This window comes from Diabrotica virgifera, chromosome 10 (genome assembly GCF_917563875.1).
Source record: "Diabrotica virgifera virgifera chromosome 10, PGI_DIABVI_V3a".
NCBI classification, from domain to species: Eukaryota; Metazoa; Arthropoda; class Insecta; order Coleoptera; family Chrysomelidae; genus Diabrotica; species Diabrotica virgifera.
The window spans coordinates 111909437-111934500 of NC_065452.1; the positions used below are offsets into that span (position 1 = coordinate 111909437).

The window sequence follows — 25064 nt, forward strand, 5'->3', positions numbered from 1 at the left end:
CTAAATAGAAAAAAGCTTGATGAAATAAGACTAGGCCCGTTTCAAATAAAGAAACGAATTTCAAATACGTTATATGAAATAGATATTGGATACAAAAGGAACGATATGCATTATTTTCACATCTCAAAATTGATGCCTTGTGACCAACCTAGACTTTAGTGGTTTGTCATACCTGTTGGTGGGGGGATATAAAAATAAAACTATGCTTATTTTTAATAAAACAACATTTCGATAATTTAGGGTATTTGTAGTTTTAGGCGGCATGACTCTATAATTGTAGTTTGTAGTTTGACTGACGTTTTGTAAATTATTTGATAGTTGTCAAAAACTCATAAGAAATAGCATTGTTCTTGATTCTCTTTTTTAGGTTTGTATTTTTAAGTTATTTTAGTTATATTAATGTTTTTAATCTATCTTGTACATATTGTAAATAAACTCTTTTTTAGATGAATTCATACAGCTATCTCTTACAAGAATAAGAGTATGAAACTACTCTTATAAATATATAATATGACATATCACATTGTGACACAGTTTTTACCCCGCTATCTTTTTTTTAAATGATGTTTTTTCTTTCTTTTCGCAAAAAGAAAAAAGATAACGTTTATTTCTGTGTATTTAACTTTGGTTTATTTGTAATTTTCAATCATTTTGGACTGTTTTTGATTTACCCAAAAAATTTAAAATGCCAAGAGTTCGTGGTCGTTGGCAATTTCGTCATTTAAGCGACTTTGAAAAAGAACGCATTGTAGGCATGAAAGAGGCCGGTTTTGGTTTACTGAAAATTTCACAAAGAGTTGAAGCTAATCCATGAATGGTGTTAAAGAGTTTGGAGGAAGTGGTTCATTAATGAGACTTATCGGCGTCATGGAGAGTCTGAACGTCCTAGAACATTGTAAGACCGTTTTACAACTACAGGAGGAGTAGTCTTAAGAAGAACAGTTAAGGAGGCCGCGCACTGAATCGGCTCGGACCGGTCGGCTCGGAACGGTACGATCGGCAAAGTGTACCCGCGCACTGACTCGGTCTCCTCGGCATCGGCACATCTAGCCCGATCAAAGAACAATCTAATCAAAAAAAAATAAAGAAAGGATGAATATTTGGGAATAGGTTGTTGAAATTGTCTATTATTATACAAGAAAAAGTTTACAATTCTACATCCCTCCATTTTTGTAAAATACTTCCTTTCGAAGGTGAAAAATATACATTCAAAATAAGACCGGAATTGGATAAAATGACTAATTCTAAATAACCTTTGTTTTATAGAGTTTTTCACTAAGTCAATACTTTTCGAGTTATTTGAGAGTGAATATGTTCATTTTTAACAAAAAAAAAACATGTTTTTGGACGATTTTTCGGAGATAACTCATAAAGTAAGTATTTTATCGAAAAAATATAGCTTATAAAAAATTGAAAAAAATGGTGTATGCTTGAGGTCTGTAGACCCAGTAGAAGCAGAGTTGTAGATAATGAAAATTAGTTTCTTATTCGTCAAATTCCAAATCGAATATTTCAACGTGAAATAACCAAAAAACGAAAAGCACGTTTCGGGGAAAATTCATTTAAACTTTTTTAAAGTGTTTAAAAAAAGGTTTATTTTTGTTAAAAAAAACTTCTAACATTAAAAGTAAGTGAGTTACGTTCAAAATATTGTTGGTCCCTTCTATTTTTTTGGTAAAAAAATCGCGAAAATCACCCCCTAATTAGCATCACAAATAAATTTTATCATTACCACTTGACAAGTTACTTTGATTATGTATTATTTATATGATCTGTAAGTTTCATCCGTTCAAACTGCCTATTTTTGAAAAAGCTGTAGTTAAAATTGCTCGAACGAGTAACTAATCACGAGTTTAGGCAAATTTTGAACAGCCATAGCAACCAATTCTTGTCTAACAATAAAACAAAAAATCAAAAATATTCTGAAAAGCAAAACGTACATTTTATTACTCCTTGAGATTTTTGGTATTACTAATGGCAGTTTTACATTATGCTATTTTCATGCTAGGCAAGAGCCATGCAAGACAGATCACGCCACTGCGCATGCCCACGCGCTATTTCCATGCAATTCCTGTGCTAGACGAAAAATTAAAACATGTTCTATTTTTCATGCTATTTTGGTGCAAGTTGTTGTCAAAATTCATGTTGCCAACCTAACAAAATTTATTACAGTTATACAGTTACAGACAGTAAAAGAAAAACATAACCTATCTTTACTTTATCTTTTTTCTTTTTTCTGAATTAAGTGGATTAATCTTTTCCAGGAGCTTAAGGAAAGTGCACTCGTCCATTCTAAGAAAGTTTTTCAAACTTTGCAGGTCGCTAGCATCCAAGAACTCTTGGGGCAACCTCAAATTTCTCAGTCCTGCATTCAACCAAGGTTTGACCCAGTATTTTCGAGGTTTTCTGTTCTTTTTATTTGTCATCATTGTTGCTACAACAGCAACATTTAGTAACAACAATGTTTTCTTTACTTCTGTTGACATCCTTTACCTTTGTGTTTTTATAAATTGTATAATAATTATATTGTTTATTTAAGTTTACATCAGTATTTATATACAATAAAATAACCTCAAATATTGAAATATTTCTTCTGTTGGCAACAATAAAAGTCGTATCTAAAATTGCACAGAAATAGCTCCGATGTAAAAAGACCATGCTAGGCAAGAGATGTGCCATGCAAGACGGACTTGCATAGCATGGGACTTGCATAGCCTTGATGTAAAGTCCGCTTAATAATTTTTAAGTTAATTCCATTTTTTTCAAAATAAAAAAAAATGTTTTATTTTAAACCCAATTTTTTTCAAAAATGAGCACTTTGAACCAATGAAACTTATAGATAATATAAACAATACATAAGTAAAGTAACTTGTGAAGAGTTAACGATTAATTTTATATGGAAAGCTAATTAGGGAGTGATTTTCCCGATATTTTTACCAAAAAATAAAAAGGACCAACAATATTTTGAGCGTAACTCATTTATTTTTAATGTTAGAAGTTTTTTTAAAAAACAAAACTAAACCTTTTTTTAAACATTTTAAAAAAATTGTAATGAATTTTCCCCGAGAAGTGCTCCGTTTTTGGGTTATTTCAAATTGAAATATTCGATTTGGAATTTGACGAAGAAGAACCTACTTTTCATTAGCTACGACTCTGCTTCTACTGGGTCTACAGACCTCATGCATACACCATTTTTTTAAAATTTTTTATAAGCGATATTTTTTTTGCTATAATACTTACTTTTTGATTTATCTGCGAAAAACCGTCTAAAAACATGTTTTTTTTGTTAAAAATGAACATATTCACTTGCAAATAACTCGAAAAGTATTGACTTAGTGAAAAAACTCTATAGAACAAAAGTTACTTAGAATTGGTCATTTTATCCAATTTCGGACTTATTTTGAACGTATATTTTTTCACCCCCGAGAAAATATTTTTCAACCGGTATTTCCCAATTTTTGTAAAATGGAGGGGATGTAGAATTGTAAACTTTTAATAGACAATTTCAACTACCTATTCCCAAATTTTCATCATTCCTTTATTTTTTTGGAGGCTTTCGTAAAATTTTGTGTTCCCTGATCGGGCTAATCGGCAGTTTCGTGTCAGCAACAATGTGATATAGACTTTAGTCATTTTAAAAATGAGTTCTAGTTCATCAGATTCTGAAGATGTTATGATTGTCTTAGCGTGCAATGAAATACAAAAACTAATATATTGGATTCATAACGTTAATTTAAAGCGAGAAACTTATGGAGAATTTTATCATTTGTTTCCCGACCTACTCGAAGATGACGAAAAGTTTTTCGAATGTCTAGTGCTAAATTTTATGAACTGGTTGAGCTATTACTCCTTAGAAAGCAGGACACCAACTTTCGAAAATCAATATCTCCTGAAGAAAGGCTAGCGGTCACTCTAAATTATCCCAATTTTCATCTAAAATTAATTAGTCTAAACGATGTAAGGTCGAACTTCACTAAGCTATTTATCGGATAAAAATTACTGGATATGTAATTTAGCATGTTAACAATTACAAAAAACAAGGGGTGCCCGATCTAATGTTAATCTAACTATAATTAATTATTAATTAAAAAATAACTTTTTTTTTATAAATTTGGAAAAAAAAATTTCGACCCGGGCAGATATTATTTCAGATTGTTTGGATCATTCTAAAGAAAAAAGGTCTTTTGTAATTTTTATTCAGAGTTGATCGTTTTCGAGTTATAAACAATTTAAAATTGCAAAAAGAACGAATGATGATTTTCAAGGCTCAAAACCATAAGTAAAAAATATCATTTTTGAAATATCTAAATTCAAGTTCAAACTTTATTTTATCAGTTCTTGATAAGTCTTTTGGACTTATTTCCATTATGAAATATTGTTTTTTAGTTGTTAATGCACGTCTCCCCACAAGAAAACTTCCTCGATAATTAATTTCTCATTGACAATAATAGAGAAATATCGAAACTCGGAGTTAAAAGTTCCTTTATTACAGGATCTTTTAATAAAGGACAAATACAGGACATGTGCAATGAGAGTTATCGAAACCACTCGAAACGCAGCTTTAAGAAATCTTTTATTTTGACAAATGACATTAAATAATTTTGTAAATGTAAAAATAACGTAAATAACCTATAAAATTCTATTTGTTACCTCCTTTAATAAGATCTTATAAATAAAAGATAAAAATTAAAATAACATGGTTGAATTTAATTATTTTGTCATTTAAAGAACAACATAACCCATAATACTCATTGTACAACATGGAAGTGAAAAAATTAGAGATACTATATTAGTTGTTAAATACTTTTGCATATACATATATGAAATAGAGAATTTATGAACAATGTATTTGCTAGGGTATATCCAGTGCTCAACCACCTAATGACACCATTGCAAAATCTTCAGACAGCAGTTGAAGTGCTGTATAACTATTAATCACAAATTGCTTCAAGAATTATTGTTATTGAAAGAACATCTGGTATTTTGAAGAGAAGATTTTAAATATTAATATGTGAAATAAGATGCAAGTTACCTTTTATTCAAAGAATAATATGAGCTTCTTCAGTTTTACATGTACTAACAAATATGAAGGTGCTGCGATTTAATCGAACAAGCTGTGGCAGTACATTTTCAACCAGGAGCAAATCTAGTGCAACTGCAACTAAATTTTGTGTGTGTTTGTTTGTGTTAAAATTATTCTCAATTTAAGGCAAGTGTAAATGGTTAATGTTGATAATTTTATTTTTATTGGACTGCAGTTTGCTAATAAGTTAAAAATAAATAGGTATAGTAATATAGTATATATAGTTTAATATTGGTGTCTGATTTTAAGTATTTTATTATTAGCAGTTTTTTAATAAATTTATAAATACATATTGGTGTTTGATTTTATGTATCCGTTAAAATATGTTATCACTTTCCGTTAAAAGGACTTCCACAACTAGCAAAAATATATGAACAAACAAATTGTTTTAACAGGTTTTGTAGAACCGTTGATACACAGATGCGTTGCAGAGCACATATAGGAAATTAAACAGATTGTGGATGAGTGGAATGCCCTATACAAAGCTCGAATGCCACAAAAGCGACTAAAATCCAGGAAAAGCTTCCTTGGAACAGTGCAGGATGAGTATTTTCCTCTTCCCTAGGTTCAATGGACCGGCCAATCTCTAGACCTAGACTTTAAAACAAAGGAAACTATGAATAGGATAAGAACAGGGGTCGCTCCAGTAAAATCAAACATTCTAAAATGGGGGAAAATAGACCAAGATGATGTGAACTGTGACTGGAGAAATACAGAATATGGAACATCGTCTTACATGCAGCAACTATCCTTGTACCCTCGAAGATTTGTGGCTCGGCAACAAAGATGGAACAGACATAGCCCAAACCCAAAACTGGGCTGAAATTCTATGTCCGGACACGATAAAGTAAAGTAAGTGTTTTAAAGGACAAAAATAATAGAGGAATTAGCTTTATGGTGGATGAATTATTTTGACAGTATATTTAAATAAACAAAAGCTGATGGCACGAAAATGAAAGTGTAATATTTTTGGTTCAAAACGTTATAGATTCTAATACATAAAGAATTAAAATTTCAAAAATAAATACTTAAACCGCTTAAACCTTTGATTTATTGTATGAACCCGTTTATATTTTAATACCATTTATGTTATATATCTGTTGAATTGAACTCAACCTTTGAATGCAGAATGTTAACTGTTAACAAATCCTAAACTTTTCCACAATGTCTCAAGTACCATGTATGATGATATATTTGTGCATTCAAATTACCTAATTGAAATTAGGTAGGTATATCTTATATTATATCTGTACTAAAAATATTTATTTCTATACAAAAATGTCTGGAGTTTAAATGAGTTGTAAAGAAATTCTATGTCTGATTATTGTAATTATTAAACACTTTAAAATTATTTACAAAAATTATAGGTATGTATTTAAATTCCTGTTTACAAACTTTTTGTAATAACTTAATGCTCTTAAATATTCTTTTTTATATTGATTTGGGTCAAAACATTAATAATCTATATCTGAGAATAAACTTTTGTCCCTTTCTTTAGGAGTTCTTTTTAATAAACAAAACTTCAACTTAGATCAAAAATATCCAAAGATGTGGGATGTGATAAAAACATAAATATAAATGAAGTTAGACGCCTTTCTTTTCTTGTTTCTTCTTTTTTTGACAAATTTGTCACATTTTTGACACGTTACGTCAAAATAAAGGATCCTTTATTAAAAGATTTTTGTCCTTTATTTTTCCTTAAATACAGGCGGCCTGTATTTTATTACAGGACAAAAATAAAGGACGTGATACTGCGCTTGCGTATATGTCAAAATAAAGGATCTTTTATTAAAGGACGATGATAAATAGGGTTTTGATATCTCTCTAATATTACAAACTACATATTCCCGCACACTTTCTATGAGAAGTTCGTCAGCCATAGTGCGATTATTAAAAATCAGACGTGTACCTTTCAATGCATAAAATACTGGTAAAAATCACAGCATACTACCAGCCCGTGCTAAAATACACAACGGCATCGGAACGTTCGGCAGTTTTTGCCTCTGCTATCATTCTCCGCCGAATCCGAGACGATCTGGCCGTTCAGAGTCGAACGTTCTTAAGCGGTGCGCGGTGGCTGATTTATTTCCATGTATAACAAAATCTGCCGATTGTTCTTAGCCGAGCCGATTCAGTGCGCGGCCTCCTTTAACCAAAGATTAGGCCCAAACCAGACGGACCACTCTGTGGATCCACAAAGCAGCTTCCGATGATTTACCGTGGGTTCTTATGTGAAGTGGACGTCGCACCCCAGACGAGTGACTGTGGCCAGCCACAGTCGCCGAGCCTCACTGCTAGTGGCATCCACTAGTGGCAAACGTCATTCAGACGGACCACTTTTGTAGCTGCCGCAGATGTTTACGAGAATTTATAGGGTGAGCACCTAAACTGAATTTCGATTCGGAACGGTTTTTGATTGAAGTGCAAAACAGATCGGATATATGTGATAGAAGAACCCGAGGAAAAGTGTGGGACGTCATCTTTGAATTATTTGTTTCTGATTTTAAAGAAGGTAGCCTTATCGAAAAGAATAAATCCCATAAGCAATGTTTTCCCTATTTATATTTACATTTTATTATACATTGGATGCATTTGAACTGAACAAAACAAATACTTACAATCTTGTTTGTTTATTTATGTTAAATAGTGGGGTCCCATCCTAGGTCAAAAAAGGTTTTGTTTGTTGTTGAAAACAAAACGATAAGATATCAGTTAAAAGGGGGTTGCAAGCTAACATGTTTTCACTTTCGCTCAGTTGTCAGGTTGTATCAAACTATTTTACGCCTGTAGGATACCAGATGTACTGGTTGATTTTTGATGTGTTCTTTCTGTGATATAGCTGTTTTTGTCTGCTTCTTCTTAATTCCATTTATGGAGTTTATTGGTATGTTTTCCAAAGCGTTGAAATTTTATAAAATATTTAAAACTATGGACATTACAACCACTGATTTTGACGAACACACTTTTTTTAAAAAATATTAGCCGGCAAGCTTTTAATCATTTGATTAAACTTACTGTTTTTTCTCACCCATTACATTACCCGCCGCACCCTTCCAAACGATCCACTTCACAGCGTAGTCGCCGGCGCTAGAAAATCACCTGTTTCAGCCACTTTGTGGATCCACAGAGTAGCGCTGCAGAGTGGCCCGTCTGGTTTGGCCCTTACTTGCAATGAGACCGAGAGCTGACCGTCCACTTTTGGTGTTACATTTGATACCACAGCCCACAGCATAAGGCTCGACGCTTAGAATGGTGCAGAGCTCGGCAAAACTGGAATGGTCAATTGAATTTTGTCTGCTTAAGTGATTAATAAGTTTGTTTATTGTGGCAAAATCATATCTTCAAGGCAAATGAAGCTCGTTCAGCCTACCAACTAGACAAAGAGTATTTAAATGACAAAACTGTGTACCTATTTTTCGGGAAATCTTCAAAAAGTTACCATGCTCCCCAGATTGGATATGTTTAAAAAGGCGATATTTTGTCCAAGAATCATAGTACAGTACAGCCTGCCATATCCGGACCTGTCATATACGGACCTCCCCATATCCGGACGGTTCTGCCATATCCGGACAGTTCTGCCGTCCGCATCTACCGAGAAAGGCAGTCCTGCTGTTAAACAATGCACCCTCTCATCCCGACCCAAAAGAACTAAAAGATGGCGAAATAAAGTGTCTTTTTGCCCCCAAATGTGACATCCCTCTATCAGCCTATGGATCAAGTTATTCTATCTATCGACGAAAGTTACTGACGGCGTTGATTACTGGAATGTATGAAGGAGAAAACGTTTCAGAGACTATAAAAAAGGTGGTCTTGATATCCGGATTTTTTCATATCCGGATCGGTCTGTCGCCATATTGATCCGGATATGGCAGGTTTTACTGTATTCAATCAGAGTTTTGTTCCGATTGACAGAAAACAGAAAAAAGTTATACCAATTGCCCTACTTTGGCATGAAGGCCTCGCAGGAAGGCAAAAAGGAGACTTGGTGACCATGTATTACAATTTCTTTTTAGAAATGAGAGATTATGAACATGTTGTGTTATGGGTAGACAACTGTTCGTCACAAAATAAAAGTTGGAGGTTATTTACTTTCTTAACTTATATTGTCAACTCACCAGAGGTCTCTATTAACGTGATTGATATTAAATACTTTGAATCTGGGCATACGTTTATGTCTGCGGACAATTTTCATCATCAAGTAGAAGCTTCTATGAAAAAATTCCAAAGATATGATATGATTTTAAATATTTTGTTGATGTTGTCCAAAAAGCTAATTCCAGTAAAGTAAAAATTATTACACCTGAAAATTTTTATGAATGGGATGATCATCCTTCAATTTATAAATTAAAGAAACAACAACCGCGCATTTATCTAAAGAATATTCTGCAAATTCGAGCAATAAGAGGAAAAAAACTCAAGTTTAAGAACTTAGCTAAATTTTTTTGAAAATGAGAACTTGAAAAATTGAGGGCTTTTTACCAAAAAGAATAAACCAATAAAAGGTATCACTGAAGAAAGAACGGCCAATATTATTAAAACCTTATCTTCCTTAATGCCAGCAAATAGGCTTACATTTTGGGAACATTTGCAAGTTAACAACAACGCCACTGATTTGCTAAGCAACGTAGAAGATTAAAAAAATATCCGTTGTGGTTATTTGCAAAATAATTATTTAATTTTATTTTCAAATTTATTTCTTTAGTATACTAACGTTACCTACATGTTTTTTTTCTTTAAATGAACATGAATAAACAATTTATATGTACTCGTTTACATTTTTTTCTCCTCCTGCTTTATATCTATAAATATAACAATTATTATGATTTTTCTTAACTTAAAAGTGGTATCTTCATTGGCAGTACGTTACCACCGTTAATAATATAAATAATTCTTGACTTGAAAATGGTATCTACCATTTTTTTTATTCAGTAAGTTTAAATCTACCTATTACTAAATAAAATACATCATAGTATCACACAATATAAATTTACATGGGGTCAGAATGTGCTTACAACTTTAAACCCCTTTTTCTCAGTTTCATAATTCTGGCAGATACCACTTTTAAGCAAAGGCACGGCAGTATTATATCTTATAGCCCACATGTTCAATGGGTGACAAATCAACTGATCTTAATGGCCACTCCAAAGTCTCTAAGAGATTCTTGTTGAACTCCATGGTTTCACAGGCAATATGAGATCTTGCATTATCCTGTTGAACGTTTACATTTTGGAATGGTTTGAAGATAGCGATGTAAAACCAGTTGTAAAACCATACTTAACGAATATATCGTCGAGCTGTCAGAGGGCCATTAATAATAACTAGGGGTGATCTGCTTCGTAAACATATAGCACTCCATACCATAGTGCTTGGTTATCTTGCTGTATGACGTTTAACAGACAAGTCTATATTTCATCGCTCATCTTACCCTCGAGGCCGCCAGAGCCACCCAAACAAAACCTAGATTAATCACTTCTTCTTCAGCCTGTGTTCGTCCACTGCTGGACATAGGCCTCTTCCATTTGCTTCCATCGATTTCTACTCTTGGCAATTATCATCCATTGTTTGCCCGCGACTTGTTTGATATCATCTGCCCACCTCTTCTGCGGTCTGCCTACTCCTCGCCTGTTCTCTCTTGGTCTCCAGTTTGTTAGTCTCTGTGTCCATTTTTCGGGATTATCTCGGGCAACATGTCCGACCCATTGCCACTTGAGCCTTGCTATACGTTCTGCGACATCAGTAATCTTTGTTCTTTCACGAATGTCGATATTTCGAATTTTGTCTCTCAAACTAATCCCTAGCATGGCCTGTGTAGACTGCGAAGTTTGTTTATTGTGGCAAAATCATATCTTCAAGGCAAATGAAGCTCGTTCAGCCTACCAACTAGACAAAGAGTATTTAAATGACAAATGACAAGGATTTTCTTTTGTATGTTCCGGATTATGTAGCAAAAACGTTTCACAGGCTTCACACTCTTCATGGCCGAGTTTTGTAAATGAAATATTTATTTCTTTATACACTAACACATTTGTTGCTTTGATTTAAGTCAAATGAAAACAAACAATGCATTTTTAGGCGCGCATTCATAAGCCGGTGAATTACAGAATTACTTGTCTTAAAAGCGGTATGTACAGAATTTTGAGAACATACCACTTACTAGCTAAGGAATAGTAGATACCACGTTTAAGACTATTACTGCGCTGTTTTGTTGTACATACCACAATTTTTTTAACAATATATTTTTATTTTTATAAGCTTTTACAACTTTTAAGTTAAGAAAAATGATGTAGAATGTAAAGGTTTATATGTATAACATCATAACTCCATTTGGCACAAAAAAGGAGATACCACTTTTAAGCACGACCCTTAAGCACGGCAGAATAATGTGGATGAGTAATATGATATAGACCACTTAATGCGTTCAATAGAGTAACTGAATGTATAGAAAATCAAACAGGTGCCACTCATTATTAATTTTTTGACGAAAATGACGTTGCAAATTTGTTTATAATGTTATCAAATAATAACAATATTATAATGTGTACTTCCATAAATAAATGTTTAAAAAATATTTTTTGTCCTTCTAGGATTTTGCTTTTTTTGCCATCAGTAGGTATATTTCTCCATTAGATATATTTTCCCACACTCTGTTAACATGTTCGGTGCCCATCTTCAACAAACACCACATGGCTGGTACCACGTACTTAAATTATTCATTTGGTAACGCAATACTACATCCCACACTAGTGCGTCGTCGGCACCCTCGATGAAACCCTCCTGCCGACGTGGGCACTGAACAAGTTAACTGCTAGATTTTAGTAAATTTGCTTACCTGTGCAATTACTTTAGTAACAATATGACTTGTTTGGGGAGCAACCATCAGCAACCCAGCAGAAGCAGCTCCAGCACCAGGTCCAAATAGTGTTATACTATCTCGATCACCATTAAAATGTTCTGCATTGTCATAGACCCATTTTATAGCCATTGCTTGATCCAGTATTCCATAATTTCCAGGAGAATTAACATCACCTGTACTCAAAAATCCTAAAGCTCCTAGTCTGTAATTAAATGAAACAACCACAACTTTGTAGAAGGTAGCCATGATGTGACCAGGAAAGGTGTTAGAAGCTCCATGAATGAAGTCACCTCCATGGATATAGATCATTACTGGATATTTATGTCCAGTTCCTTCTGTCTGAAAAATATAAAATGAATATATGGAAAATTACGGACAAAAATGTTGATAATCTTGCACTATATCTAAAGGATACACAACCAAAAAGTATTATTTTGATATTTTATTTAATATGCTCTACAGGCCTTGTAGGCCTAGGGTTTTACAACTTAACAATTACAATTTTACATAATACAAATGACAATATATACTAATGTTTTCTATATACACTCACAGACAAAAACATTGCATATTTTATTTTTGAAGTATTTCTTTGCCCTTTTAAAAATTTTTGTACTTTTTATTGCTAATTAAGTTGAGCTGGACTCTCCTACGTATATTTATTGTCAAGTAACTTGCATATCGCAGAGTCACAACTAATTTGTAGAGAAATTAATGAAATAGTCTGATTTTGCTTATAACATTTAATTAGAAAAAGAAACAATAACGACAATAGAACAATTTTTACGGCAACATTGTAACAATTTAGTACCTAGTATTTCCTCCTCTAACTCTAATGATAGCCTGCATCCTTCTAGGCATGCTCCGCAGAATATCTTGGATGGTTTCTAGCGGAAGTCGATTCTTTCTGTGTAGTAATTCTTAATTCTGCAGTTGAGTTTGGAGATGGATTTCTTGCTCGAATACGTCTTTATAGGATGTTACATATATGTTCTATGGGATTTGCATCAGGGCTCATTGGTGGCCAGTCTAGAGCCTCAACCCCAACCTTCTCAAGATATTGTATGACTGTTCCTGCGGTATGTGCACGGCATAAGGAAAACATGCTCTTCAAGGATGTTCCGTATATACCAGTCAGCATTCATTTGAGTATTCACCTCAATAAGCTCCGTCTTCCAAATAATGCCACCCTATAGCATTATGGAACCGTCACCAAAACTAACATTTTGTACAAGATTACATTCTGCGAAACGTTCCCCAGACCTTCTGTATACTTGATCACTTCCATCTGGCTTCCATAATTGTATCCTCGTTTCATCTGTGAAAAGAACTCTTTTCCATTGATGTTCGTTCCAGTTAACGTGGCTTCTTGCAAAACGCAACCTTTGAGTTTTATGCCGTGGTAGAAGAAGTGCAACTCTAGCAGGCCGTTTTGGATTCAAACCAACCACTTTAAGTCTTCGAGTCACAGTTTTGACACTTATATTAACTTGTCTTGTGATCAGTAATTCATTTTTGAGATGGGGAGGTAAGTGTACGATTTCGCAAAGATTTCACTCTTAAATATCTCTTGGCGTTGTACATCTTTTTCGTCCTTGACCAGGTCGCCGTTTGTATTCCCCAGTCTCATTGTATCGCTTTACTATACGAGGAACAGTCGACTGATGGATATTCGGTATCCACGCAATATCTTCTTGTCTGTAACCCTCATTTCTTAAAGTAACAATTCTAGCACACACTAGCTCGCTTAAATGTGCCATATTAGCAAGAAAACTGCAGAATCGAAAAATAAAACTTTCCAACTGACATATTCTAACTGACATTTCAAGAGCAAGTCAGTTCTAATTGACAAACAAGAATTGTCAAGACGCCAAAGCACACTTTCCATAATATGCAATGTTTTTAATTTGTTAAGTTATTGCATATTCGGTTATAAAGACTATGTTTAGTTTTTTATCTATCTCTAATAAATTAAAATACATCAAATAAATAAATAAAATAAATAAATAAATAAATAAAACACTTAACATTTCAAAGATAAAAAATAAACAAATAATAAAGATTGAAGATAAATATGCAATATTTTGTCCGTGAGTACATTATATAACAGGGGTGGCCAAGCTCCTTGATAATCGAGCCATTTTTCAAAATTTGAAATTTTTCTCGAGCCGCAATTAAACAATAATTTAAAAAGTGTAAAAAAGGTATTAAATTTTTCTCTCACTATTTGGACTACACAAATTTTAAAGTGAAATAAAATGGTTCACATCATTGTTTCAAATATGCAAATAATAGGTTTGTTCGTAGTACGATCCAATCGATCAGCAACCGTTGCCAACCATCAGACGCATGCGCAGTGAACAGTTAGCGTTGCGCAGTTAACAGTTAGCGTTCGTACACTACGAACGCGCATGCGTCTGATGGTTGGCAACGGTTGCTGATCGTTCTACGAACAAACCTATTGCTACAAGCAACCTTTACTAATTCAGGATACTTCAATTCTTCATCATCCTTCAATCTTTTTCTCGGACGGCTACTGACCTTCTACCGTCTTTCAAAAAACACTGTCTTCCTCTACTCTTACCACATGACCTGCCCATCTTATCTTAGCTTTTATATCTCTTACGATGTTTTCAGTCCATACACAGTCACCAATTCAGCTTTGAAGCGCCTTCTCCACTCTCCTGTCAATTCATCTCTTTGAAGGCCAAATATCATTCTGAGAACTTTCCTTTCAAACACCAGTAGCTCAATTATTTCCCGCTGATGTAGAGTCCATGTTTCACTTCCATATGTAACAATTGAGCGAATAATTTACATACAGTCTTAATTTAGATTTAGATTGTCTTTTTAGCGATCAAACTGATACCAGGGAATGTTGTTCTGAAGCTATTTTCTTGTGGCATTTTTATAATCAATTACTTTTAATGGGAAATAAGCCACAATTTTACCAAAAAAATGATTTTATTAACGCCCAAATCGGGTTTCGTTGTCAAAATACAAAATACTGATGAAATTAATAAAAAAATTTTTTTTTTGGTAAAATTGTGGCTTATTTCCCATTAAAAGTAATTGATGATACCAGGGAAGGCGAAGCAAAGATATATAAAATTGCCAAACAGAGAGCAAAGAAAGAGAGAGATTTTAATTAGATTAGCTGTATCCGAGATGAAAATAACAAAATACTAATTCACGAAAAGTGTGTCAAAAAGAGATGGAGAAAGTATTTTGACAGTTTATTAAATGAAGAATTTGACAGCCTGTGGAGTTAACGGAGACAGTAACAGCAATGGTTATCAGAATAACAAACGAGGAAGTGGCTCAAGCGCTTCAAAAAATAAAGAAAGGAAAAGCAGTCGGACCAGATGATATTCCTGGGGAACTATGGAGAGCATTGGGAGAGACAGGAATAAGTTGGCTAGCAGGTCTATTTAATAGAATTATGGAAGTTGGACAAATGCCAGACGAATGGAGAAGCAGTATATTAGTACCTGTCTAAAAAAACAAGGGAGACATACAACAATGTACAAACTACAGGGCTATAAAACTAGTTAGCCACACCATGAAAATATGGGAGAGAGTAATTGATAGACGGATACGTGAAGAAACCGAAATATCCGATAATCAATTTGGCTTTATGCAGGGCAGATCAACAACAGATGCAATTTTCATTGTAAGGCAACTGATGGAAAAATGCGGGAATAAAGAGACCAACGCTCATATGGTATTCATTGATCTTGAGAAAGCATATGATAGAGTTTCTCGAGAGATTGTGAGAGATATGTATGAGGGAGTAACGACTAGTGTTAGGACAGATGTGGGGGAGACTGATAAATTTCAGGTGAAAGTAGGATTGCACCAAGGCTCGGTGCTTAGTCCTTACTTATTCTCATTAGTTTTGGACCAGATAACAGAAAAACTACAGGGTAGCATTCCATGGTGCCTAATGTATGCTGATGATGTAGTGTTAGTAGGAAATAGTGAAAGAGACTTAGAACAAAAACTGAAACAGTGGAGACAAGCTCTGAAGGAAAAAGGTTTAAAACTTGGTAGGACAAACACAGAGTACATATTTGGAATGTTCATTTAAAGATGGAGTTACTACAAATAAAATGGTATCTTTAGATGGTGAAAAGATTGTGAAAAGCAATAGTTTTAAGTACTTAGGATCGGTATTACAGAGTAATGCAGAAATAGATGGAGATGCATGCAGTAGAATTAGAGCTGGATTGATGAAGTGGAAAGAAGCGAGTGGTGTCTTGTGTGACAGAAAAATTCCAATGAAGCTGAAGGGAAAATTCTATAAAACAGCCATAAGACCGGCTATGATGTACGGAACTGAATGTTGGGCAGTGAAAAAGAAAGAGGAACAACGAATGCATGTGGCGGAAATGAGAATGCTTAGATGGATGAGTGGAGTGACAAAGAAGGATGAAATTAGAAATGAGTATATTAGGGGAAGTCTAGGTGTGGCACCAAATGATGCCAAAATGAGAAAGCATAGGTTAAGATGGTTTGGTCATGTTCAACGTCAAGAAGTTAATCACCCAATACGAAGAATACCTGAAGTGCAGATCCCTGGAAGGAGTAGGAGAGGAAGACCTGGGGGGAAGACGGGGATGGGGGAGACGATAAGGCTGGATATGATGGTAAAGGGGATTAACATTGATATGACCCCAGATAGAATTGTGTGGAGAAATTCAATTAGGGAAGCCGACCCCGCATAGGGATAAGGCAAAAAAAAAATGATGATGATTGTCTTTTTAGCAGCTTAAGATCTTAATAATGATGATAGGGAGTATAGGGTCGATTCCCACTATACCTCCCGTTTACTTTCCATACACCTCCCATTAAAATTCTATTCTCACTATACGTTCCGTTTACTTCCCATACACGTTCCATACACTCTCCATTAATTTAACCACTATTCTCACTAGACGTCGCGTTTACTTTCCCCATTTAATATTCCACACATTTTGTACCGGTTTCGTAACATTTTACCCTAAATTTTTGATTCGAATACACGTGTTTTTTCCGGCTTGAATGTGGTCTGAAGAAAATTTAATAATAGAAATGTAAAATATACATGCGGACCAATGGAAAAAAGGTTATTTCACATTTTTGTTTTCTTACCGGCGCGCCGCGGCGTGAGAAATACAAAATAAGATTTACTATTTTATTTGGGCATAAGCCACAATTCGAGTTTGAAATCAAGTTTACCTGACGTTTCGACTTTCACTTCGGAAATTGTTATCAATATAAAAAACATTCATAAATTAAAAATTTAACTTTGTTTCTGGTGAAGCAACGCAGTTGGAACGAGCAGATAATATATAATTGTGTCACCGGAAAGCGAAAAATGTAACGCACAACTTGGAAGAACCTATAGATTTCTATCTTCGTTTCTGGTGAAGCAACGCAGTTGTAACAAGCAGATATATTATTGAGTCACCAGAAAGCGAAAAAGGTAACGCACAACTTGGAGGAGCCTATAGTTTTGAAGCAACGGAGTTGGAACAAGAGATATATTATAATTGGGTCACCAGAAAACGAAAAAGGTAACGCTCAACTTGGAGGAGCCTATAGTTTTCTAACTTCGCTTGTGGTGAAGCAACGGAGTTGCAACAAGCAGGTATATTATAATTGTGTCACCGGAAAGCAAAAAAGGTAACGCACAACTTGGAAGAACCTATAGTTTTCTAACTTCGTTTCTGGTGAAGCAATGGAGTTGAAACAAGCAGATATATTATAATTATTGTGTCACCAGAAAGCGAAAAAGGTAACGCACAACTTGGAAGAACCTATAGTTCTCTAAATTTGTTTCTAGTGAAGCGACGCAGTTGGAACAAGCAGACATATTATAATTGTGTCACCGGAAAGCGAAGAAGGTAGTCCCTGAAATGTTCAGGACTATATATCCCAGGGTGTATAAACGAATGGACACTAAATAGAAGAAAAAAGAATGGAACAACCACATAGCAGAATAGAGAGACACGTGTGGTCAAAATAGCAAGAAATAAATCACCAATCGATAGAAGTATCGGCCGAACAAGCAAAAAATGGAGTGACAATATTCCGTAGAGGTTATCAATCCGCCGATGAACCAGCGGAATTGCTTAAGAAGATATTGGATGAAGAAAATATTCCTTGGCAACAGCCGTCCAAAATATTGCCGTCTTTAAATGTATTATCACTGTATTTTTTATTTTCAAAATTAAAAAGTCATGTCAGACAAGTTCTATAAATTTTTTAATTGTCCAAATTTTTCTCACCATGTATTCCCCCTATCCATAACCGCTACGTATTCCCCCAATCCATACTCTACCCGTACCCGACAAGTCACACCTTGTCGTAGAAAAAAATACGTGGCTGAACTGCGAGGTAATAGCAATATTCACATTATCCATAGGGTAACCGAGACGTCGCCGAAAAATACGTGGCCGATATTGAACTCAATGCTTCGGGAATGGTAGGTAAACGTAACGGAAAGTGGGCATATACTATATGATTTGTATTTAATAATATTTTATGGAAACGGAATGCCATGCGTATTGAAAGTAAACGGGAGGTATAGTGAGAATCGACCCTGCTCTTTTCCACGCAGCTATTCTTGCTGAGACCTATGTTTATATGTGGTTGTCATCTGTGATTAGCGCCCCTAGATATTTAAACTATTTTACTACTTCGAAGTTGTGGTCATTATTAGTTATGTGTTATGTTCTGCCAAACTCATGGTCTTGGATTTTTGGTTACTAGCATGTATTTCGTCTTTTCTTCATTTATTCGAATTCCCCGACAACCTGTTTCTTCCTCGAGTTGTGAAAACACATTTTCACGTCTCAACAATAGTTTTGATCTTCGATTCGCAAATCCCCCTGTCAGCTCAGATGATATTTTACTTATTATATATTCTAAGGCCAAATTGAACAGTAACGGTGATAAGGGGTCTCCTTGTTTAAGTCATGATGTTACAGTCTTTTATATTTGTTGTCAGTAATTTAAGATATTTTAAAACACTAAAATTAAAAGTAATTCAGGTACATTTATTGAGAGCCACAAATAATCCTCCAAAGAGCCACATGTGGCTCGCGAGCCACAGTTTGGCTACCCCTGTTAACTAATTTGATTTAATGTCTATGTAAAAATTGCTGCACTATGTTTCTCCACTGTATCCTATTTTTCGATTTCTCTTTCCAGTCTGTAATTTCCATCGATCCTATATCTTCTTGAAACTTTTCGTGCCATCTTTTTCTTGGTCTACCTCGTCTCCTTGTCCCAACTGGTCTTCTTAACAGTATCTTCTTTGGCATTCTTGACCTATCCATCCTCTCTACATGACCTGCCCACTTGATTCTTTGTGCCTTTGTGTATCTTGTTATACTTGGTTCCTTGTAAAGCATCTTTAATTCTTGATTAGTTCTTCTTTGCAAACCGTCTGCCGTATTTTTCCCCCCGAAAATAGTCCTCAGTACCTTGCGTTCACACCTCTATCATTTCTTCTTCTGTTTTGTTTAGTACCTATGTCTTACATCCGTAGGTGACTGTTGCTCTTATTACAGTTTGGTATATTCTGATTTTCATCTTTCTTGATACGTAATTTGACTTTAATAATTATTTTAAACTGCCGACCTTTCGGTTACCTTTAACTATCCTGTGCTTTAGTTCATTTTGCTCGTGTACTTTTTCATCTAGTATGGCACCTAAATATGTAAAGTGCTTTACTCGTTTAAATTTATATTCTTTTCCATCGAACGCTGTAAACTTTAGCATATCTTCAGGTTCTCTTTCTGTGTTGCCTAGATTTTGATATAGTGAATTATATTTTTGCACAAGTTAGAATAGGGGAAAAATATCAAATGCTTAAGTTCTGGACTGAGATAGGGAGATCCGTTGTCCCCATTGTTGTTTCACCTGTGGTGGGATCACGATCGGTAGAATTGTAGAAAGAATTTATCAACATGAGAAAGAAAGAGATTAACCGTCCTTTCTACAACTAAGAAGTACTAGTTTGAGGACGATTTCTATTCTACAAGGGTGGGGATAAATACCGACTGGAAACGACCATTTTTGCCATCGTGATACCAAATTCACGCTTGCAGGTGATAATCGACGGTTGCTAGGCAACGTGACGTCAGCATTCTACCATTCTAGCGATCGTGATCCCACCACTGGCCCTAGAACATGCCATGCGAAAAATTTATCCAAAAATCAAACCAGACATAGCTACTCGGAGAGCAAAAATCATACTCGCCTCTGCCATAGTCAAGGGTAACACCGTAAATTTTTGAATGTTGATACAATCACACTGACACATCCGCCTGTATCAGTAAAATGTATCGGCACAATAAAGTGTCATGACACCATGCTTCAGTATTATGTGTTGCCGAGTACCGTACAGAGTACCGAAACACTGGGCCAGTGTTAAGAAGGTAATGGTTTTTGACGAGAGCTATGAGTCATGCCGATTGCCGAAACAGTACACAAGTTGACATGTTATTTAGAAGGTCATCGAACGAGAAACGATTTCAAACGATACCCTTATTACGCTTGAGCCCTTAAAGGAATTCTAAATGTAGCTATACACATAGTTGCCAAATGATGGAATTTATTTAACATACACTTTATTGCGTGAAGTGTAATTCATTCCATGCATGTTGAAGATTAGTGAAAAAGTAACTAACACTGTGTCAACTGAAATCAACACTGCGTACGACACTTTATCACAAAGTATTTTAATCATAGATATAAGATTTTAATACGCTGTGTTGGTGTGTTGAACTGTGTCATAGGCGTCACTGTGTTACACATCTCTACTTTGCCAATGACGTAGATGCAGTAGCATAATCAATATTAGAAGTTAGGCATATTTTCTCGAGCTTTAAAGAATTAAATATCGGCTTAGAAATAAATGGAGACAAAACAAAATACATCGCACCCTCAGTAATATAGAGGCACAATTCGAAAAAGTAGATTTTTGGGAAATCGCGTTTAAAGATTCTGGTTTCCAAAATTATAGCTAATTTTTCAAATAACATGATTATTATTTAAGTTATAAATGTGAAATTTGGCAGATTTGTTATTTGATACTACACTACATAAATAGAAATGAGAAAAAAAATGAATACAAATAAATTCCATTAATTACATGTAATTGAAAAAAATACTTTTAAGTTAGTCCCGTATAGTACAAAAAACATAACAGAAATAAGGAACTGTTAAGTTTGACCCCTTATATTATTAATGCCCTGTCACTGTTTATGTAAAACAGCGATCTATTATGAATTAGACCCATTTATTTATTATATTTTGCATAATATACCGGCTCAACTAAAAAGTATTCTATATAATACAAAATTTTAAAACACAAACTAACCAGGATTTTCGTCATAGAAAGACATGTTACTGATTGCTTCCTTGTAGCAGTAAAAACCAGAGGTGGCCGGAAGAGTGAGAGAGAGGCACAAATATATTTACCGAACCATTCATGTTTTTTCATTTTGAGAATTTCATTTTGTGCCCGTATCATTTAAAATCACAGTTAATACAAATTTTGAGTTAAGCCCTTATATTACTGAGGGTGCGACATGGTCATTTCAAAACAAGAATGACGACGAAGAAGACAAAACTACTATAAACGAACTTCAAAATGCTTGAAGAATTTAAATATCTGGGAGCAACAATCACCAATGACAACAAAATAGAACAAGAAGTTGAAACGCGAATAATGGCGGGAAACAGATGTTTCTTTGCAATGCAACATCGAATGAAGTCAAAACTTACCATGTCAGGTGTAAAAATATTAAGGTATAAGCAATCCTCATCAACATCTCGTATTCCTAAAGTAGCACCTGTGTATCTAGCTGGTTGTGGACATGCTGGACCAAAATCCACTGCTTGCATTAATTGCCAGCTTTTATGAAGTCTTGGAGGCTAAAATAAACATTTCATTTTAATTTTATAAAACGAATATCCCGGGTGGTCCAATAAGCCGATCTCTCGGCTATATATCAGAAACTATTCATGTTATAACTTTAGGAGAAACAATTCCTTAGTAAAAGTGGCCAAGAGAAATCGCTGGAAATAACTTTCAAGTTTCTGGGATAACCGCTAGGGGGCGTAACCTGTGAAGAAAAATTTAAAAACCAGTTTTTTGTGAAATATGCCCAATTATACCAAGTGTTATATAAGTAAACCAGAAAGAGGCCTAAATTCTGCACAAAGTTGTTCAAGTACTTTTTTTTATTTTTTCAAATAAAGGGTGGGGGAGAGTGGGAAAGTATTTGTGGATAAATACCTATAACTTTGGTTTGGATTAACCGATTTTAACGAAATTAGTGTCATTAGAAAGAGTGTGGATGAATTAATTTACATCTGCTATAAAATAATTGCATTTAATTTTAATCGCCATAGGTAGAGGGTACTTTCGAATATAAAAAATTAAAATTTGTTTTTCTTCAAAATGTTTAATGGAAACACCTATTTATTGTAAATTATAAGGGAACTGGATTAAATTGCTTATAGTTTATAGCTTTGGTCGAACTCGAAATATGAATAAAAACGCATAAACATAAGTAAGTATAGTAATGACTCACCCTGTATTATAAATTAAATTAAAAAATAAATCAGTAGGTTCTTTCAAATTTTTTTATAGCAGAAGAATCTTAATATTGATACATATTTTGATCATTGTTATTTCATACGATTAAAAATAGTTTTTTCGAAACTAAGTAGGCTACGACAATGCATTTGACGGGGAGTTCATATTGTTTATTTGTTGACAGCAGTCAAAACATTGTTAAGAAGTGTTATATTATAATTCGAATTGAAGATTGCACTTTTTTCAATAGATATTAATATTGGTAATATTAGTAATTAATTATCAGTACTAATAATTCGTGATGAGTATATCAAATGCAGAATTGTATGATATGATTGGAGTTTATTTCGAATGTCACCAAAATGCCGCTATTGCCTCACGTATATATTCTGTAAGATATCCTGACAGGAGACATTATGGCAAACAAGTATTTGAAAGACAGGCAAGAAGATTAAGAGAAACTAGTAGTTTTCATCGTCCTTGTTTTAAACGACGTAGTAGAGATATGACCGAAGATAATTCAATCAATGTTCTTGCCTTAATTCAACAGAATCCACATATAAGTAGTCGGCAAATCTCTATAGAATTAAACATACCCAAAACTACTGTTCTAAGGATTTTAAAACATCACAGGTTGGTTTTTCATATTATAAAGTGAACGTTTAGGTCACAAAATTGGAATTCCCTTTAAACTTTAGATTCAACTGTTATTTTAATATTCCGATAAAAACGGCAACACGGCGCTTTTATCCTTTTATCCGTTTCTTAAAAATACTTATGCACGATTTATCTTGTGAAACAATTGTGGATTTTTCAAGATTTTTTGAGTTTTAGTAAATATAGTGGTTTCTTTTTCACCAATATTTATTGTTCTGTTTTTTAGACTTCATCCTTATCATGTAATTCTCCATAGTTCTCCACCAAGCTTTACATGAGAGAGATTTTGATGCAAGGCTGGATTACTGCAATTGGATGTTAGGTCTGCTAGAAGAACAACCGCATATCATGTCAAAGATTTTGTGGACAGACGAGGCCACGTTTAATAGTGCGGGTGGTGTTAATCTGCATAATATGCATTATTGGGCTGAAGAAAATCCGCACTGGATACAGGAGGTGCAGCTTCAAGGTAGATGGAGTCTTAATGTTTGGTGTGGTATAGTTGATGGAAAGATCGTAGGTCCATATTTCTTTGATAGAACTTTAAATGGCGAAACATATTTGGATCTTCTGGAAAATTAGTTGCCTGTTTTATTGGAAGATATTTCCTTACAAACAAGAAGAGATATGATATTACAACATGACGGGTGTCCTGCGCACTTTTCCAGACGAGTTCGAGATTATTTGTATGCAAGTTATCCAAATAAATGGATTGGAAGGGGAAGTATATTCTCATGGCCAGCTAGATCTCCAGACTTAACATGTCTGGACTTTTATCTGTGGGGAAGATTGAAGGACTTATTGTACCAAACTCGACCAACCACGCGAGACGACATGAAACGGTGCATTATAAACGCAATAAATAGTATATCAACAGCTAAGATTGAAGCAGCTGTTATGTCTAAGCGCGAAAGATTACATCTTTGTGTGGACAACGATGGAAAACAATTTGAACATTTAATTGGACATTAAGTTTTAATGATCGAGATATTTGTATGATCTTTTTTTCACATATTTAATTTTAAGTTATAATAAAGGGTGAGTCAATACTATACTTACTTATGTTTATGCGTTTTTATTCATATCTCGAGTTCGAAAAAAGCTATCAACATGCGGTTTGCGCCATTTTGTTAGGAATAATCCTATTCCATTATAATTTACAATAAATAGATGTTTCCATTAAACATTTTGAAGAAAAACAAATTTTAATTTTTTCTATTCGAAAGTACCCTCTACCCATGACAATTAAAACTAAATGCAATTGTTTTATAGTAGATGTAAATTAAATCATCCACACTCTTTCTAATGACACTAATTTCGTTTTGAAAAATAAAAAAAAGTACTTGAACAACTTTGTTCAGAATTTAGGCCTCTTTCTAGTTTACTTATTTAACACTTGGTATAATTGGGCATATTTCACAAAAAACTGGTTTTCAAATTTTTCTTCACAGGTTACGCCCCCTAGCGGTTAACCCAGAAACTTGAAAGTTATTTCCAGCGATTTCTCTTGGCCACTTTTACTAAGGAATTTTTTCTCCTAAAGTTATAACATGAATAGTTTCTGATATATAGCCGAAAGATCGGCTTATTGGAGCACCCGGTACAATACCACAATAAATGGGCGATTGGTATACGCTCCGAGCTTTAACAAAGTGTCAAAGCAAAATCGACCGACCTGCTCATGGTGGCGGTTTTTTGAAATTTTATCAGGACGCTTTGTGTATGTTCCAATGAGACATTTAAAAAAAAATGCCGTGTCACGCTAGTGATATTACGTATTAATATAAACAGAAAATAAAAACGCACTTAATGTGATATAAATTCTTCACTTTCCAATATTGATTATCAGTTTGATTTTGTATACATAACCTCAC

The 25064-nt window shown here is 34.3% G+C and overlaps 1 protein-coding gene across 1 annotated transcript in view; it reads right to left on the reverse strand.

The window, feature by feature from the left end:
- The window catches only part of LOC114341932 (neuroligin-like protein glit-1), a 95651-nt gene that overhangs the window by 56269 nt on the left and 14318 nt on the right, over positions 1–25064 (reverse strand). The window contains exons 3-4 of the mRNA XM_050663298.1: positions 21717–21866; positions 11913–12275 (exon numbers count right to left, since the gene is read on the reverse strand). Of these exons, the coding sequence (XP_050519255.1) occupies positions 11913–12275; positions 21717–21866 (513 nt within the window). The remainder of the gene's footprint in view (positions 1–11912; positions 12276–21716; positions 21867–25064) is intronic.